Source organism: Desmodus rotundus, chromosome 5 (genome assembly GCF_022682495.2).
Source record: "Desmodus rotundus isolate HL8 chromosome 5, HLdesRot8A.1, whole genome shotgun sequence".
Taxonomy (NCBI): Eukaryota; Metazoa; Chordata; class Mammalia; order Chiroptera; family Phyllostomidae; genus Desmodus; species Desmodus rotundus.
In genome coordinates, this window is record NC_071391.1 from 29814553 (window position 1) to 29833810 (window position 19258).

Below are 19258 nucleotides of genomic sequence, written 5' to 3' on the forward strand. Positions count from 1 at the left end.
AAATTTTCTTTAAGCTTAGCAGAAATTGTAGAAGACTGCCATTGAAAGATAGAGTTGGACTCACAGGCTTATTTCTTGATGTAAAACTCTCTGCAGAACCATATCCCACACAATCTGAAGAACGCCATGTTCTTCTAGTAAATCTCGGGTGGCTAAAAAAAATGTCATTCTTGAGCCTCAATTGGGCTTCTTTGGATCATACCCATCTTAAATTCACATTAAAGCTACCATCTACGTACCATAAACCCAAATTAAGGTACTGTTTTGTTTGGGTTTTTTTACAAAAGGATAAATAGAGCATTTTATTAACACTTTTTTGCAGCAACAAAAATGATAATCCACATTTTTTTCATTCAACACGACAAAAGCTATGATCACACTACATCACTTGGAGACACAAAGCAGAAGATATTTTTATTTTCTCAAGGTCAGGAATGGTCCGCATTTTCAAACAAACTGTATGTTTCATGTTCGCAGTAGCAGGGCCTGCAGTCACTAGCACAGCACATCGGACAGGCCAAATATCCAGAAGAGACAATTCAATACACCAAGAGGACTTTGAGTTGAATTGGGAAATGCATTATTATCATTTTAGAACATTAAAAAGAGGTCTGATGTTAAATCTTTTTTTAAAGAAAAAAATCATTCCTACCACCTGAAAAGCTACCACAAGCAAAATAAAGATAATATACAGACAGGAAATTGTATGCATTGCACTTATTGCTTGGTACACAAATGTTGCAACTCCTGTTGAGCATTAGTAAGTGACAAGCAAAATGCCTCTGCCCCGTCTAAAATTCTATGACTCTATGAAAGTAGAAATTGCAGTTCCCTACCCCAACAATAGGTGTATGCTATTTTTGGTATTTTTGTGAAGATTGTTTATTATGTTTCTGTGTATGGATATGTATAAGATATACAGATATATAGAGATATAATTTAAATATAATTTATTGTCCTATAGAAGACAAATATATTTGAAACGGGACTTTAAGTAATAAAATTATCTACTTATAATCTCTCTATTAAATTTATCTTTTTATATTATATATAGCTCTGTGGCACAAGTTTTATATAGTATTTAATTATTAAGGAAGAAGAATATCTAAACCATTTTCTATTTCTTTTGTTGTTTAATATTGCGTTTTCAGGGCTCTATTTCCATAGCAATTTCTTAGTAGATTCTTTATGGTGTATGCATCTTTTTATTTTCTAATGCAAGTTACAACCTGTACAAAGTTGTAAGAAAAATACATTGAAGTCTTTTCTTAGTATTTTTTGCAAAAAAGTTATGTGATATGCTACATGAAAAGTCAGATTTATTAAAATGTGAAGTGTCTTATACTGTTAGGTAAATGAATGGAAGAACGTGAAGCATACCCCACACTTTACAAGTTCTCTTTCACAGCTACGTGTCTGTGCCCAAACATTTCGTGTAAACACTGCAACACATTCCCTTCGATAACCAACAAAACATTCCCCATTGTGTAATAACAATAATTATTTAGGACACCTTGCTAGTTGCTAGCCCACAATATTCTTCTCTAATTGAGATATCCCAACTTCATGATTTACACTCAATAAACGTTGTCAGTATCGGATGCGGGCAACATGACAACATTGCATTTTTGTTGGAACAGGACTTCTGCATGAGATCTTGCAATACAGTGTAACAAATACATAAGTGCATTTTACGCGATCAAGTAGCTTTGGCTTCCTAACCTGTGTAGGATGAAATGTGCCAACTGTTTTAGTTGTGCTTTAGTAAATGGTGATGAGTTTTAGCTCATATGAATCCGATGAAAAACTATTTGCCTCTACAGTTTTTGATCAGTCACCCTGTAAATCACAAACGCAAGAATAGATGACCTGAATGGAAATGATGGGATTTCACAACTTCTACAGATTGCACTTGATGGTAACATCATGAGTTTGCTTTTATTTCATTTTTACAGCAAGACTTGCCTGGTTGATATGTTTACTTGTTTACACCACATATTTTTAAAATTTTTGTGCAATCACAATTAAGTTAATCACAAACACTAAAAATAAATCCAGCAATTAGCTTTGTTATGAGTAATCATCTCGGTTGTTATAGGTGTATGAGTCTTGTCCTTCTTCTTGTACAAATTCCTCTTTCTTTTCCCAGCTATTGGGCCAACCTCCATTGGCCTGTGTGGTGGCACCATAAGACTTGGCGGTACCATAATTTATATAATTTTGAGTAATGTCCCCTGTTTCTTCATCAAGTTCATCTTCATGGATAAATCCACATTTTTCTTCACTTGTTTCCTCAGGGTCTGCCCAGGGTTGCTTCTCTCCTGAGGCAAATATTGCATAAAATATAACTCCGCCATAATGGACGAGGGCAGCGATCAGGAAGACATACTGCCACTCCTCACGGGACTGCAGTGACAAAAGCAGCGTGTGAGACAAACAACCCGAGTCTTGGAGGAAACCCCTATTCTGATTCTCTGAAGCAAATCCTGTGACAGAAACTTTCTCTAACATATAACTTTTATCATCTTAAAAATTTAAAATCTAATCTTCCAAAATAAAACTCCAAATATATTTATGGTCTGCTAATGCCAAAAATATTTATAATTGATTAACTTAATATTTTTCTCCCACTCTCTTTATTTGTTTTCTTCTACTAACCCATAATTTTGAAGCTGTATGTATAAGGACAAATAGCTGATTATTATATTCTTCCACTGCTAACTGCAGAGCTGTCTGAATTGAGGTTTGTAAATACAGCTCAGAAGATTTCTGCTGGCCTATTCTAATAAGCTGGGAGGAAAAGGTTTTGTTTACTTTTATCTACATCAGGGATATCAGAAATATTAAAAGGTGTGGAGGAGCATGTTGCTTATTGGTTGGGAAAAGACACTCACTCAGAGTTCTTAGATATTTTCCTCTGAGCCTCAACCTTCTACCCTCCTCAGAAGTATGGTGAGTGGATCAGAAAAGAAATGCCAAAGAGAGTATACTAACCCTTTCCCCAACCGTAAGAGAGAACCTCCTACAACTGAACATCTATTTTGTTCCCTCTTACCTTATTCTTCGTCATTGCACCAACAATGATAGGGCACACCATCCCTGACAATGTGCCCACACCATTCGAAATGCCCATCAAGATGCTGGCATATCTGGGAGCAATATCCAGGTGGTTAACGTTGAAACCTGAAACACACGCATACCCTTTGACTCAGAGAATCCCAAGCCTCGTAGATATGCTCACAGAGTATTTTCTTCCACACTCGCCACGCTCTTTCAAAGATACTAGGTACACAGCAAGTGCTTAATAACTACTTTTTTATAATTTAGCTCAGGGATATAATAAGAATATAATGAGGTATAATTTCTTTTCTAATACTTAGTATGTGATGCTAACTCCATAAAAGGAAGGAGATATGTTCTCTCAACCAAAATAAATAAGTAAATAAATAAAAAGGGTAAACAGTGAGAAAGTGAGGAGTAACAAATCTAAAGAATGGACTCTAAATGTTTTATTATTTTTATTTAATTTCTAGCAGAAATGTGTTGACTGAACTTTCTCAACAGTCGATGTATTTAAAGTGGAAAGTAGAATGTCTGGAGATATATAGATAGACCAGCTTATCATCACCAGCCACAATCAGATGCCACAAGCGCAAATTTTAAAAATGTGTATTACCAGATATAGCAAATCCGCTGAATCCCACAGCAAGTACCAAGAACGAGATCGCTACCCCTCTGGTGTGAGAATAGCCGACGACCAGAAGCAGTGTTGCTTCCATGCCAAAACCTTCAGAAACAAACACGTGAAAACATGTCAGAAATTTGTGTGAGTTTCCCAATGAGCCAAAACTGCTAAAAATGCCCTAGCAAACCACTTCTGTTCGTCCATCTCAAAAATAATCATAACAGTAATAATTTATACAAAAAGATTACTGAAACCTTGCTGGTGTTTTAATACAAATACCAAAAACACCTTAAGTTTCAATGGTGAGAAGGGTTAAGTTAGCTATGTAGTTATTTAAATCTAGGAATTAGGAAAACCTAAAAATGGGAAAATGATTCCAAAAGAACAATGCAGACACATTTATCTGCATATTTGAGATGTATAGAAAAAGCTACTTATGTGAATCAGAACTTCATGAACTCCAAACATGTTCCAAACATCACTTATATACTTACCCCCACAATTCATGATCTTTCTTACTGTGGTAGTTGAGAGAATTTGCTTGCTTCTTAGAAAGTCTGCAATCTGCCCGCCAATAGGCACAATAATTGTCATCACTAAGTGTGGCACTGCAGACAGCATACCGACCTGAAGAAAAACAAGAGGGGAGAAATATACACGATCACAAGTAACGTGGGCAATTTAATGAACCTGGTTTTCTGGACCCAGCGGATACCCTTGGACAAAGGCAGGAAAACTATTGTCTCCACGTGACCACTTATTTCCTAGAATAAGTAATAACTTCCACACAATGAGCGAGAAAAGCTAAGAACTTTACTTTGATCCCTTTTTTCATATTCTAGAAGAGAATACTGTTTTTTCTATTCTATGAGTCAGTAAATTTTCAGTTTATGAATAAACTATCCTGAGTCTTATTAAAGACTGATTCCCATTTATGTGCCCATTTTATACTCTCAAATATGTTTGCAAAAATTTATCATTAGGAAGAAGGGTGAGTAGAATAGAGAGATGGAAACAGAGTCGGAGGGGAAATATATTAGATAAAACCTTAAGGAGGCTGTATTTTAAGGCTAACAACCTAAATTGCATTTTAAATAAACATCTCTTATGAGTTTTATATTCAGTTTCTCCAAATTAAGAACCTAGAAAATGTAGATCAATTTTTTAGGCATATTCATGTCAAATATCAATGTTGCCATACAATGAAACACAGTTTCTATGCAATCTAAAATCTAACCCACCAACGTCAATTCAACACACATTTTTGGACCAACATTTATATGCAAGGCACTATTCTCTAAGCATTATGGAGGCAGAAAATATAAGTAAAATGCATTTTAATTGTGTATTACTATGTACATGGACTTAGTAAATTTTGAATATTCAATATAAACATGTAAGGAAAGGTTTTTTTTTTTTTTTACTAGGTATAATTTAATTGCAGTTCCTGGTGAACAATAAGTACAGGTAAGTTTATTATTTGATGTGAACATGTTTTTCAAATTAGATTATTGAAGCTTCCAGAAAAAGATCGGGCTTTATTTTACAATGGTGTATAGTGTGGTGTCACAGCTGTGGACTTGAGTTGTGTTGATGATTAATTGACATAGTGAATGACTCTAAACTAGGTTAGATCCCCAAACTATTCAATTCTCTTTTACTTTAGATGGAAGTGTTTTATATTATTATTATTATTATTATATTTTATTGTAGAGTTTTGTTTCTAAACCATGTCAGCCTAGGTCCAAAGCCCATGGCGTATTTTCTTCTTTACCTCCTTTACATGTTTTTCAGGTAAGTCAAGAGAATTTTATTTTTTTACCAGTATAATCAAAATCTTCAAGCCAATCTGTGTGCGTGGAATTTATTTACAATTTTAGTTAAAAACACAATAAGTGAATCAAATCAACCCGTCCAGTTATTATATTTAGTTTTGTAAAATATCATTGTGTTTATTCAAGCATTTTCAACGACTTGGAGCTACGGGGCCAGAGCGACCCTGCAGTTTCATTAGCACCGGTTGGTCCCTTCACTCCCGCCCAGGAGACGGGACTTTGTCAATAGCCTCTCAGTGTCACATCTGTCCTAGATTATGAAAATGAACTCGCACCTCCAGCAGCCTTTGTTGAGAAGTGTAACACCTCTCAGAGCTCCCAAAGGCTACCCTGCAATGTTTGATCAGCTCCAGAGACAAGAGCCCTGTCTAACGCAGCCATTCTTCTCGGCAATGGAGGAAACAGTTTCCTTAGAAACAGGGTTTACAAAAGAGCTCTTAGAATAGCTACTCCTAAACTCAGGCTTCCTTCAGTTCCAGGCCTCAGATAGTGTTTCAAGGAGAGACATAACATGAATAGTGAGCCCAGCTGGACTTATGTAATGACATGAAGAGGAATGGCAAGTCCATTGCCAGCACAGACAAGTGCATTTGGGACTCAGCAAAGGGCTTGGCACAGAGATGGGATTTAACAAATACTTGCTAAATGCTTAAATTATGGTTTACCTGAATTCAAATGGCATAGTAGAGGGAACTGAAACAAACCAAAGGATCGGGGCTTAAACTTGACTCTGTCGTTTATTACACCAGCTTGGCTTCAGGCAATTTAAAAACCATTTCTAGTTTCTACATCAGTTCAAGAGAAATGGGGATAGTTATCCCCTCCCTGTTCAGCCACACCAGGTTGTTCATGAATATGACGGCCTTGTAAATCTCAAACCCTATATAAATATAAAGTGGTGTTATTACGTTTATTTTATCCTTATAGAAAATCTCAAAAGTGATTATATGTCCATGGCGATGAATACACGTCTGTAGCTGTTAGCATACTGTGCTATAACTGTTACTTACTTATTTTTTGGTCCACACCACCAAGCTGTGCACCCTTGAGGGCAGGAAACACATTCTTATCTTATTTCTGAATCTAACACAAAACTTCGTATATCATGTTCAACAAATGATTGTTTAATGAATAAACTAAATAAACAACATACAAGAATGTTTTCAGATATTTTTTCTATCTTCAAATCTTTTAGCCAGACAGGTTTCTGAGAGCACTGGAGAAGAGTTAGATTGGTAGTTACAATTCCGCCTTAATAAAATACTTTTTCATCCACTGTTACATTTTCTCTAACCTGACATTTAAAAGAAGTTATGTTAATTGCAGACAAAAGGCAACACTGATGCCCACCCCAACAGAGATATAAGCTCTATGAAAGCAGAGACCCAGTCTCTTTTGTCTGCATTTCCCACAACAAAAGCAGTTTCTAGCAGATATTTGAAGGCAGCTGACAAATACCTTCCTTAGTCTTTGTTTCCCAGAAGGTATTCGTTGACTGAATAAATAAATACCTCACAGAACTTAGAAGATAAAATCTTGGCAAAGGAACTTAATATTCACTTAAATACAAAAATTGTACACTAGTTAAAAATAATTTTTACATACCTTGCTGATTTCAAATCCAAAGACTTCCTCAAAATATGCTGGCTGACTAATAAGCAATAAGTAAAAAGTCCAGCTTCTGCAGAAGTTTGCGACAATTATTGCATAGACTGGCATAGATGTAAAAAATTTCCTCCATGGAGTCTTGAATTTCTGAAATCCCAAAGAGAGAGCCGTTCGGACCATTTAAAATACATTCTAACTTAGTAGGAATGAGAGGTGCTTTGTGTTTTCAGGATGGGTGCGTTGGGGCATGCGTAGGAGGTAGGCAAGAAGCAGTGGCTTGTTAATTGCAACATTCCAATTAGCCTTAGCTGTATGAATAATCATTAGTAGAGAAAAAAAGGTAACATCCTCTCATTCTGATTAAATTGTTTCAGTGCTGGGAATATACAAGATTCCATATTTATACAAAACTAATTCCAAAAGCAGAGATCTCGGTTCCCAAGATTTGGGGGGACGGGGCAGCGATAGACCATGTATCCGCTAAAACTCACTGACAAATCAGTGACCTTGTTGGTCTCCCCAATATTTCATCTAAAATGTTGAAAATTCAACATTCTTAGGGAAATAAAAATAAGAGAAATGAAGAGTGCAATAATCAAGACCTTCTCCAAAGACAATGATTGCACTTCGTATCTACCAACACCCCTGATAGCGAATGGATGTCAGTGTAAGTTCTGTGACGCTGGAGCGCCAGGCTCTGTAAAAGTCACGTGGCTTACATCTGGTTAAAGCATCTGGCCACCCGGCGCACCACAGGCACACGATAGGCACATCGTAACCATAGTCGTGCATTGCATGGCACCACTTTGGCCAATGATGTACCACAGATATGATGGTGGTCTGATAAGATTACAATGAAGCTAAAATAATTCCTATCGCCTAGAGTCACGGTAGGTGAACACATTACTCACATGTTTGCAGTGCTGCTGGTGTATCAGGCCTGCTGCGTTGCCAGTCATACGAAAGTATAGCACAAACAATTACAGTAGTGGGCTATATGCCACCTGGGTTTGTGTAAGTGCACTCTACGGTGTTCGCACCGCGGCTAAATCCCCGAATTCCTAATTTCTCTAAGTGTAACCAGTCATTAACAGGCGCATGACTGTAGTTATTTATGATATTCAAGACATTCAAAATGAACAACCTAAATATGATTAGCTTTGCTTATAACACCTATTAAAAAAACATCCAGTATACTTCAAATCGTGTATATGCCCAAATATAAAACAAGTATTTGAAGACTAATTTTTACACCTTAAAGTATTTCTCAAGTTTTGAAACACTTTTTCCCTTACTTTATTTTGAACACCAAGATACTGTTTGGTGAAGAAACAATAACCTAAAATAATCTTGTTTAATGCTGGCTTGGGACCAAATTAGTAAAAGAGAAGGCACTCATATGGTGGATATAGAACTGAAAGTAACAAGTGAACAAACAAGACACACAAAGAAACAGAAACGACCCCGCCCACACAGACAATAGTATGGTGGTTAGCAGAGAGAAGGGAGGGTGGGGAGTGGTAGAAAAGGGCACAGGGAGTCAAGTGGGTGGAGAAGAAAGGAGACCTGACTTTGCGAGGTAAACAGTGCAATATACAGATGACGTATTTTAGCACTGTACACTTGAAACCTATATAATTTTATTAGCCAATATCACCCCATACATTTAATAAAAATTAAAAAGAGGAGGCAAACATTTTTTATACAGGTTTAGTAATTATCCTTGGATATAGAACCTCAGCATTGCTATTATTGATTGTGACTCTAATTAATCCTTTTGCAGATCACTTTATAAGCAATTCAGTAGAAACTTATGCTGTGGTGATCACAAGTATATATGTGTGTGTGTATGCATACATATATATACACACACACATATATAGATATGATTGAAAAAACAAAATGACACAAAAGCCTGTCCTAATAATATGTAATGAGTTCTATGGTTTTGGATAGAAATTTCAAGTGACAGCATCATAGATGGGCTTAAAAAGTACAGAGTTTTTTTCTTAAATTCAACATGCTCTGGGAAAATGGTGCCAGATGGACCTATTTATTCACTGATAATGAAAATAGCCAAACAAGGAATGTCTGGATGATGGATATTTGTATAACAAATAGACTTAGAATATTATTAGAAGTAAATAACTTTTTCCTGCTGGTGTGGTATTTCTTCTATTTAACAGGGATTATCTCCACTAAGAACTTTATTCCTCAGGTTGCAAAGCACTTCCTCAAATATAAGAGAAAAGCATCTAGTTTTACACCTTACAAAGTGGGTGGAGGCTGTGGCAGGGTTTGTGGTATTCTGATAACATTCTGCTGACTGGGCTGGCTGTTCGATTCCCAGGTGCAGCTAGTGTGTAAAACTTCAGCACGCTGTTTGTTTATGATTTTGTGCATTTTTCTGTATGTATATCATATTTATTTTTTTTAAAAAAAGAGACATTATAGCCCCGGCTGGTGTAGCTCAGTGGGTTGAGCTCAGGCTGCAAACCAAAAGGTCACCAGTTCCATTCCCACTCAGGGCACACGCCTGGGTTGTGGGCCAGGTCCCCACTGGGGGCCATGTGAGAGGCAACCACACACTGATGTTTCTCTCCCTCCCTTTCTCTCTCTCTAAAAATAAATAAATAAAACCTTTAAAAAAAGAGAGACATTATAGTCAGCTGCAGCATGTATGATCTTGAATTGGACCCAGACTCCTAAACAAATAGTTACCAAAGGCATATGACTACAGACTAAGTACTAGAATTTGGACTGGATATTAGCAATTTGAACGTCTAGGTATCAAATAATATACGGAATTATTTTTAATTGTATGAGGCTTGACAGCAGTACTTAGATTGCCAAGAATATTTTTATTTTACTAGAGATACTTGTGAGGTATTGGTGGATAAAGTTTTATGATATCTCATTTACTTTAAAATTATTCAGCAAAAAAGCATGTGAAATAATAAGGCCAGATGTTAACAACTGTTGCGTCTCTGCAGTGGACACGTGGATGTTCCTGTTACTGTCCTTCTATATTAAATTTATTCACAATAAAAAGTGCAAAATAGAGTATAAGTTCTACTCCTACCTGATCTCATTTTGAAAAATTTACTTTGAAGCTACAAGTATAAAATATTCACAAGATATAAAGTATCATGTTTAAAAAGCAGTAAGTTATAGAAAATGAGGATTTTAAGATTATCTATGCTCTGTTGGGGGTCATTTCAGAACTTGACATTTCACTTAGACTAAATCTCTGATTGTTTTAAAAAATGTATGCCTGATGTAGACACACATTCTCTCAAGAACTGGTAAATAAAAGAATCACATTGACCTTGAAGTTATAGGCTAATCCGGTTGTTTTTGACTAGAAATTGAAACTGAGCCTGAACTCACTCTGATCAGCCTATATTTCACGTCTGCTTGTAGCAAGAATGGCTGGCGGGACCAGAGCACAGGGCCAGCCCCCGGCCCACCCCCTATCACCACGTGTCTTTTGAGTAGCCACCATTAGGAAGAAATTATCCATCCATTTACAGAAGAAAATCGGACGGGGAAAATCCTAATGCCAGTCTATTTGGCTCACGAACAACTGTAATGTAAGGATTATTTTGAAGCACTGAAGTTTAACTTCTGAATAACACCCAGGATGGAATTTTTCTCATTCATGAAAGGTCAAGATACATATCCATAGCAACAACGAGTGACAGACCTTTGTACCTACAATGAGATGTCAAAGACAGGCCTTCTCTAACAAATGAAGTAGAGAAGCAGAGCTGGAATAAAATACAACTAGAGTGTGGGGAGGGGCCTTAAAAAGTGAGAGGAGACACATAGGAGGGGCACTGGTTCTGCAGCCAGGCACGCTCCCCTTCAACACTTAGCATAAGGAAATTGAGTCACTGATTAAGTGTTGAATTTCTGCACCTGTCTAAATACATTTCTTTTATGTACCAGTTTTTAAATAGTATAATATGGCTATTTACTACTTACTATTCATGATATATTAATGTAACATGGCCTAAAATATTGGTGTTAGTGACATAACACTGCATTTCACTTTTGATAGGCATATCCTGACCCAAAAAACAAATTGTGATTGGAAGAAAGGCTTTACAACATTATTTTTATAATACTTGATCTTCATAATAATAATCCTGAGAATGGTAACATTTCATCAAAAAAGGATTATATTATATTAAGAATATTATTCACATTATCTATTTGTGGCATTCTAATGCTTTAGTATTTACTAAACCATATATAAGTACACATATACAAAACCTACGTTTAGACTATTTAATGAACAAAAAATGGTCTTTTCCATGACCGTGTTAGGAGATTTGGTGATTTGGCATTTCCTACAATCTAAAATTAACTATTGGTTGAATTTGTTTAAATTATGGACCATACTTGAACTGTTTTTCAAACTCATTTATGTTTACAGTCATAGCGATAACACAGGGCAAGTCTGAAGATCCTTAACAAAGATAAAGAAAAGAATTATAGATAGAAGAAGTAGCAAAAATTCCTAAGTAAGTCAGGGAATATAGATGAAGTCCAAAAAAAATGATGGATACCAAGTTAGTTTCATTGAATAGGGACATATAAAATAATTGGGCTGGTTGGAGGGAGATGAGATGGAGAATAAGAATAGAAATATACACCATAAGAAAATTCTTACTTCCATTGCACCTAAAAGATTTGCACTCTCTCCAATGCTTTCTTCTATGTACCTACGTTCTTCATCTGTAATAGTAGGATGCTTTGCAGGACTCTCATAAGACACCAAAAGCCAAAACATGTACCAGATCATCCCAAAGCTTCCTGTAAGCAAGAGTTCAAAAGGAGGAAGTCAAAGAAAACCACTGTAAATGCTTCCACTTAACAGTCATTTGCCGGAATAAGACTACACATATCTTGTGACAAACACACACTACAGAATGTCAATTTGAGTTTATGTTTCTACAGCTGACTTCAGCTATCTCTTCTTGTCTTTTGTCACCATACTTCAGTCTTTCTGAAAGCTTATCCTGTATCTGTCTCTCTTTTTTTTGAAATCATGCTGATATACACACAATAAATAATGATCGAACGGTGTGGTTTGGAACATGTTCGTATATCCATCAAATACTGACTGAGCAGTTACTTTTCCCGGCACTCTGCTAAGTGAGAAAAATATGGTGAACAAGACAAAATTTCTATCCTCAAAGGATTTTATGAGGAGGAGTTACTGGCCTATCTTGAACATATGAGAGTGGCTTGTGTTTCCACAGAAAAGAAACGGTCATTTACCTCTCCTGATAGCACTTCCAGATCTAGTAAACAGACTATTAAATAAAACCAAGAAAATAATTGTAGCCTGAGAGACGAGTGGACATTAAAAAATGGGCTTCTATAATTCACGTAGTAACATTTCCCACTTTATGTGACTGCTGACCATATTATTTTCAGTACATGCTGCTGCCTATGGATCATTTGGGGGGCACATGAAAGTTATAAATTTCAGAAAAGTAAATGGTTTGTAAATTCTTTCCACCCCCTTCTTTATTTAGCACTCACCATTAAAAAATGCCTTTATTGTGCAATATAAATCTGGAAGCATTAATAATAGAAAGAATTTCACGGGATTTATTCTCATTTCTCAGCAGCTGGCCATTTCATTTTTGCCTCATACTGTTCTTTCTCCCTTGAGTAACAATCTGAATGTCCCTGGCCTTCACAATACATGTTTTTGCTTGCTCAGTCTCTAAGAAGTGCTCCTTAATACCATAGCTGCCGATGTGCCATGCTTCTGTTAATTACTGAACGTGACAGCACACCCAATTTGGGGTCAGATAGTGGAAATCCCATATAGTGCAGAAATTATGGAATATGGCTCTCCCAGATTCAGATCCTGGCTGTGTCAACCATTAGCTACACCATCTGATCAGGAACTGAATCTCTCTAAACCTCCACTATAAAATGAGATAAAAATTCATTTTTTATGGCACGTGGCAAAGAAAAGTTAGAGGAGATAATGCAAAAAGCAACTACCACAGTGGGGGAGCTCAAAATAAGAACTCAATAAATGAGGGCTCTTACAATTCAGATGTAATTATCACAGCCACTCTCTGAATGCATCAGAAGTGCCAGATACTCAGCTAATTGTTTTTTACAGGGTGCAGCAAGAGCAGGTTTGTAGCTATAAGTACACGAAACACAGTTTATTCTCCTGTTATTATTCATTCATTATTGTATTATTTTCAATATGAGCAACTATATACCCACTTTTGCACCACCCTGTATGAATTATGTTTTTAAAACTTTAGTCACTGTGCAGGTTTTATCTTACTAAGTTTTAAACTATCAATATTAAATGTGTGGCCCAAAGACTCAATTTTCATTATACACAGCAAGTAAGCAAGTACTATGATATGATATTTTCAGATTACCTAATATTTAAACTGTGTCTATTCAATGGCATTAAATAAATTATAACTTGAAATAATGAGACTGGTTTTTTAAAATACTTCATGGAAATTAGTATCCTTACTTTGAAGCCATATCATGTCTTCAGTTAAGTGACGGACTAAGGCACAAAACGGAGCATTTAATGGATGGCTACCTCAACTTGTACCATAAACCTGATATATAAATGGTTTAAATTTTTTGAATTATGAACCTCTGAAAGTCTAATGAAAGATATGGATTAAAATCTGATAAAAAAAATACCTCCCCAGAAAAAAAATATGTACAAATGCATGTACGGCTTCAATTTAGAGCATTCCTACATCCAAAAGCCCCACAGGGCCTTTGAGCCAGGCCCAGCATCCCTCCTGTAGAGTGTATTTAATAACATTCTACAAACATAAGTATTTGCTCTGGGGAGAACGTTTCAAAATGGACATGGATCGTGGCAAATTTGGAAACAGCCAGATAACTGTTCTGTTTGACCACATGACTTCATTAATCTTTCAGAATCTCATGCCCATGTTCAAAGAGATGTTAATCAATGACAATATCAGCTGGAATCCATCTCTCGTATACTTTTCCTTTCCTCATTAAAAAAAAGTGTTTCTTAGAAAGAGATTTTAGGTGTACTTTCAAGTGGTAAGCTTTCAGCTTCTAGTTACAAAGTAAACAGAAAGGGAAATTGGACTTAGGGTTTCTTGTCATTTTTACATTTCTATTTGGGAATTGAATCTCCTTTAATTCAGAGGAAATGAGGACAAAATGTGCTCCTGCTGCAAGAGACTGCTAATATTTCACCACAAAACTGATTTGTTTCGTTAGCATGCCTGTCACTGACCAGTTTTCTAGTCCTATTCAGTCTAGAGGGGGCACGATCAGGGAGCTGGCCAAGAGAACAGCGGCAAAGAGGAGAAGTGGGCGCTGCCTAGCTCTTTCTTTTTAATCAGCTTTGAACCAAGAGCTAACTTCATTTTTTATTCATAACTAAGGGCAATATACATCATATAGCACCGAATGTCCATTAGCAATGAGTCTGCTTTTTTAAGCAATATATAACTACGTAGGGAAAATCATAGACATAGAACACTTTCCTTGACCTCCTCAGAATATGAGGAAAGAATTCTTAATGGGAAAAAAATAAGTAAACTAGAAGTATATTTAGTGATCTACCTCATTGTGTTAGATTATGTACATTTCTTTTAACTCTATTGCATAGAAATGCAACATACCATAGACATAGAATACTGAAGACCAGCCAGTGTACTGTACGAGAATGCCAGCTAAAGGCATTGCAATCACAGCTCCAGCGTAGGAACCTGAAGTAGAAGGGAGAATAGGGAAAGGTCTTGACTTTTTATCTCATGTTCCTTGGTTCACTTACACAAACACATACTTGCACACTTGGGTGCATGCACACTCACACATACACCTCCAAACACACGTAGATGCCTACATATTCAGCCAGGAATACAAGACTACACAAGTAGATATAACTTACCCAAGACATAACAATGGTTTAAACATGAGACTATAATAAAAATTAAATTTTAAAAACTATAATAAAAATCATTCATAAATAGTCTGAAAATCTAGATGAAATGGATGAAGTAGAAAAATACAAAGCACTAGGAAATAGAGGATTTAAAGGAGGCCAATAAGAATGACATAAATTGAAATAGTGGTCGGAAACCTTTCCTCATGAATACACCCACATACAGACAGACACACTCCGCAAATGGTTTTACGGGTGAGCTTTACCAATTTTCAACTCTTATCCAAGTTGTTTCTAAACTTTCACCCAACATAAGTACATCAGCACACAGCACTTACCACAAAAGGAGGTGGTTGCCAACCTACTCCTCTCTAGAGGAGGGGCCCATTTGCTCCATATCCCATGACATGCTGGGTAGGTGACGCCCTATGATGGGGGAAGATATATATCACCATTTAGGATCCAGGGTCATTGGAAAATAAGCACATTCCCTTTCTGATGCTGTTCCCTTAGAATGGGCACAAAAGAAAGACACTTTCATGGGAATTTGCTGATTCCCTGAAATTCCATTTCTAAGACTTTGATCCCAGACCAGGTAAGACATGGCCTCTTTTTAGTGACCTGTTCAAAGTCTCCCCGCCCTTCAAGCATTATTACTACCTCACCGTTCTTCCGATCCAGGCGAAATAAAAGATTCTATGTTACCCAGTGTATCAGCAATCCTGAACAGTTTGAGAAATTTAGAATGCCTTTTTGTGAGACATTACACTCAGTGACTCCCAGATATAAGGAATCCATGCAAAGGAAGGTAAAGCTTAGATCCTTGAAACTCACACTTCCTCAAAGAAGTGTCTAGAACTTAAGGCCCTTAAAATACAGTCAGCCCTCTGTAGCCACAAGTCTGCATCGGCAGATGCAACCAACCTCAGTTCAAAGATATTAGGGGAAAGATGTTACCTTTGTTGCTGACATGTACTATTGTAGTTGGGTCTACCGTGGTTGTGTCTGTACTGAAAATGTGCAGACCTGTTTTTCTTGTTTTTATTCCCTAAACAATAGAGTATAATCACTCTTTACATTGCATTTACATTGTAGTAGGTAGTATAATTAATCCAGAGATGGTATAAAGTGTGTGGGAGGAAGCACACAGGTTATATGCAAACACTAGACTGTTGTAGATAAGGGACTTGAACATGCATGGATTTCTGCATCCAAAGTTGGGAGGGGGGAGGGGGTTCTGGAACCAATATCCTTTCAATACCAAGGAGCAACTGTCATTATCCTTTCTCTGGTATTTCCATCTTATCAATTTTTCCTTCTGTTTAGAGAGAGGAAATTGTTTTCAGTGTCTTAATACTTCATCTGATTTATCTATTCTCACCATACTTCATATAAAAAGAAGGGGCAACAGGTAGGCCAGTCTCAAGTTTTTAATGCTATTCTTTCAAAGGCAGCAGAGGAAAAGTCAGTCACTAGTGTTAGATGCCCAAAGAATATATTCAATGAAATGCATTAGTGAAAACTCAAATCATGATTCTAAGCCAATAGGAACTTGGTATAAAACCCCCAAAATATGTCAGTTCAGGGTTATCACCAGCAAAGGGCAAACTCAAAAATTTTTATCACGATACAGTAACAAAAGTGCCTATTCTTTTTTTAAGTCAAATAGTCACTAAGCATTCCCTTAATCCCATTCCATTCTAGAGAAGGAAAGCAGTAGTTTAGCATCATTTGAAGATGAAATATCTGATTGCCTGATTTTTCCAATTTTTTAACATGGTACAGACACAACCAAATTAAGACAACTTATTTGTAGATCAAGACAGAGAATTTCTGCTGGTTCTTTATAACACAGCAACCTTCAGGTGCTGTTGTCCTGCAGTGCCATACCTCCACAAGTCCCTGCAGTATCCTCACAAAGATGACACACCCATAATGCACTCTGGCTGCTGACGGGATTAGCATATTCAGGGTAGAGGTAAGAAGTATGGCAGCTCCAAAAACCCTGAAAAACAAAAGGAGTTAATAGATCGAAATTTCCCAGGTTAAGTTCAGCACAAGCAATTTAAAAGTAGAATGTTTTTTTTCTAAAAGAAAAAGATATGTTCTGAACTTGATTGGCTACAGCCATTGGAAATGGTTTTGTGGACTACCTTCAAATACTAGAAATATAAGAAATAAAAGAAGAATTTAGTAAATTTGATTATACTTACTTGTGTTTATTTTCTTCATAGATGCAATTACAAATTGCAAACACTTAATGAATCATTGCATACGTTTTTGGCCTACATTTCAGTCTACCAGGCAAGCTTCTTAAGGGTCAGAGCTTGCTTTCAGACACACTGTATATGCCCAGGACTATGTGCCAGGCACATAGCCGATACTCACCGAAAAGCTGTTGGAAAAATAATAAGTGCCTGAGTGGAGGTGTACCCACATTATACAACTACTTTCAACTTCCTTAAGTCAGAACAGTCTTAACAATTTTACAGATGAAGTCATATTTTAAATGGCCCAAGAAATCTCATGGTAAGATTCCTATGGCACATGTTTCTGTAATCGAAATAATTATTTCTATACCAGTCTCAGGGTTTCTTTCTGGTGTGTGGTTAGGTGGAGAGATTGTATCACACCACGAGGTGCCGTCACCACTAGTTGCATGCAAGTAAATAATTATTCCAGAAAAAAATCGCAAAAATACGATGTTAACGTTTTTATACATCCGCAAGTAAAAAGTACATTTCATCATTTAAGAAATATTTTATGCTCATAGTAAATAAGAACAACACCCCCATAACTGGGTAACTTTAGAAATATTCTCTTGCATGGAAGTTTTGGGACATATTGTCTCTAATGAGCTTAGCTGTGTGCTCTGCACAGGCTTTCTCAAGTCAAATACTGAGTTATTTATTTATTTATTTATTTATTTATTTATTTATTTATTTATGTTATTGTTCAGTTACAGTTGTCCCCATTTTTGCCCCATTGCTCTCCCCTGCCCCGTCCAACCCTCGCTCCCAAAGACAATCCCCACCTGTTTTCCTCGTCCATGGGTCCTTTGCACATGTTCTTTGACTTGATCATTTCAATTCTTTACCCCATTATCCTCCTCCCCACTACCCTCGGGTCACAGCCCATTTGTTCTTTATTTCCATGTCTCTGGTTCTTGGTTCTTTTTTGCTCATTTGTTTTGTTGATTTGGTTCCATTTCTACGTGAGATCATATGATATTTGTCTTTCACTGCCTGGATTATTTCACTTAGCATAATACTCTCTAGTTCCATCCATGCTGTTGCAAAGGTAGGATTTCCTTCTTCTTTTTTGCTGTGTAGTATTCCATTGTGTAAATGTACCACAGTTTTTTGATCCACTCATTTACCGATGGACACTTGGGACGTTTCCAGCACTTGGCTGTTGTAAATTGTGCTGCTATGAACATTGGGGTGCATAGGTTCTTTTGATTGGTGTTTCAGGATTCTTAGGGTACAATCCCAGCAGTAGAACGCTGGGTCAAAAGGCAGTTCCATTTTCAGTTTTCTGAGGAAATTCCATACTGTTTTCCACAGTGACTGCACCAGTCTGTATTCCCACCAACAGTGCACTAGAGTTCCCTTTTCTCCCCAACCTCTCCAAGCATTTGTTGGTTGATTTATAATGGCCACTCTGACTGGTGTGAAGTGGTATCTCATTGTGGTTTTAGTTTACATCTCTGATGGCTAGTGATGCTGAGCATCTTTTCATGTGTCTCTGGACCCTGTGTATGTCGTTCTTGGAGAAGTGTCTGTTCAGGTCCTTTACCCATTTTTTAATTGAATTCTTTGTCTTCCTGATGTGGAGTCATGTGAGTTCTTTATATATTTTGGAGATGAAACCCTTGACCAAGGTATCATTTGCAAATATATTTTCTCATATGGTTGGTTGGCTTTTTATTTTGCTGATGTTTTCTTTAAATGTACAGAAGCTTTTTAATTTGATGAAGCCCCATTTGTTTATTCTTTCCTTTATGTCCCTTGCCCTAGGGGACATATTGGTGAAAGTATTCCTGCATGGAACACCTGAGATTTTCCTGCCTATGTTCTCCTCTAGAACTTTTATGGTGTCACAATTCATATTTAAGTCTTTTATCCACCTTGAGTTTATTTTGGTGTATGGTGTAATTTGGTGCTCTTATTTCCTTTTTGCACATGTACT

General features: G+C 36.7%; 1 protein-coding gene across 1 annotated transcript in view; it reads right to left on the reverse strand.

Moving 5' to 3' along the window:
* Positions 1 to 388: 388 nt before the first annotated feature.
* The window catches only part of SLC17A6 (solute carrier family 17 member 6), a 38765-nt gene continuing 19895 nt past the window's right edge, over positions 389 to 19258 (reverse strand). Inside the window, exons 4-12 of the mRNA XM_024559033.4 lie at positions 16958 to 17072; positions 15406 to 15493; positions 14805 to 14891; positions 11807 to 11949; positions 7126 to 7275; positions 4180 to 4312; positions 3677 to 3787; positions 3056 to 3183; positions 389 to 2406 (exon numbers count right to left, since the gene is read on the reverse strand). Coding sequence (XP_024414801.1) covers positions 2071 to 2406; positions 3056 to 3183; positions 3677 to 3787; positions 4180 to 4312; positions 7126 to 7275; positions 11807 to 11949; positions 14805 to 14891; positions 15406 to 15493; positions 16958 to 17072 — 1291 coding nt within the window. The 3' untranslated portion in view covers positions 389 to 2070. The remainder of the gene's footprint in view (positions 2407 to 3055; positions 3184 to 3676; positions 3788 to 4179; positions 4313 to 7125; positions 7276 to 11806; positions 11950 to 14804; positions 14892 to 15405; positions 15494 to 16957; positions 17073 to 19258) is intronic.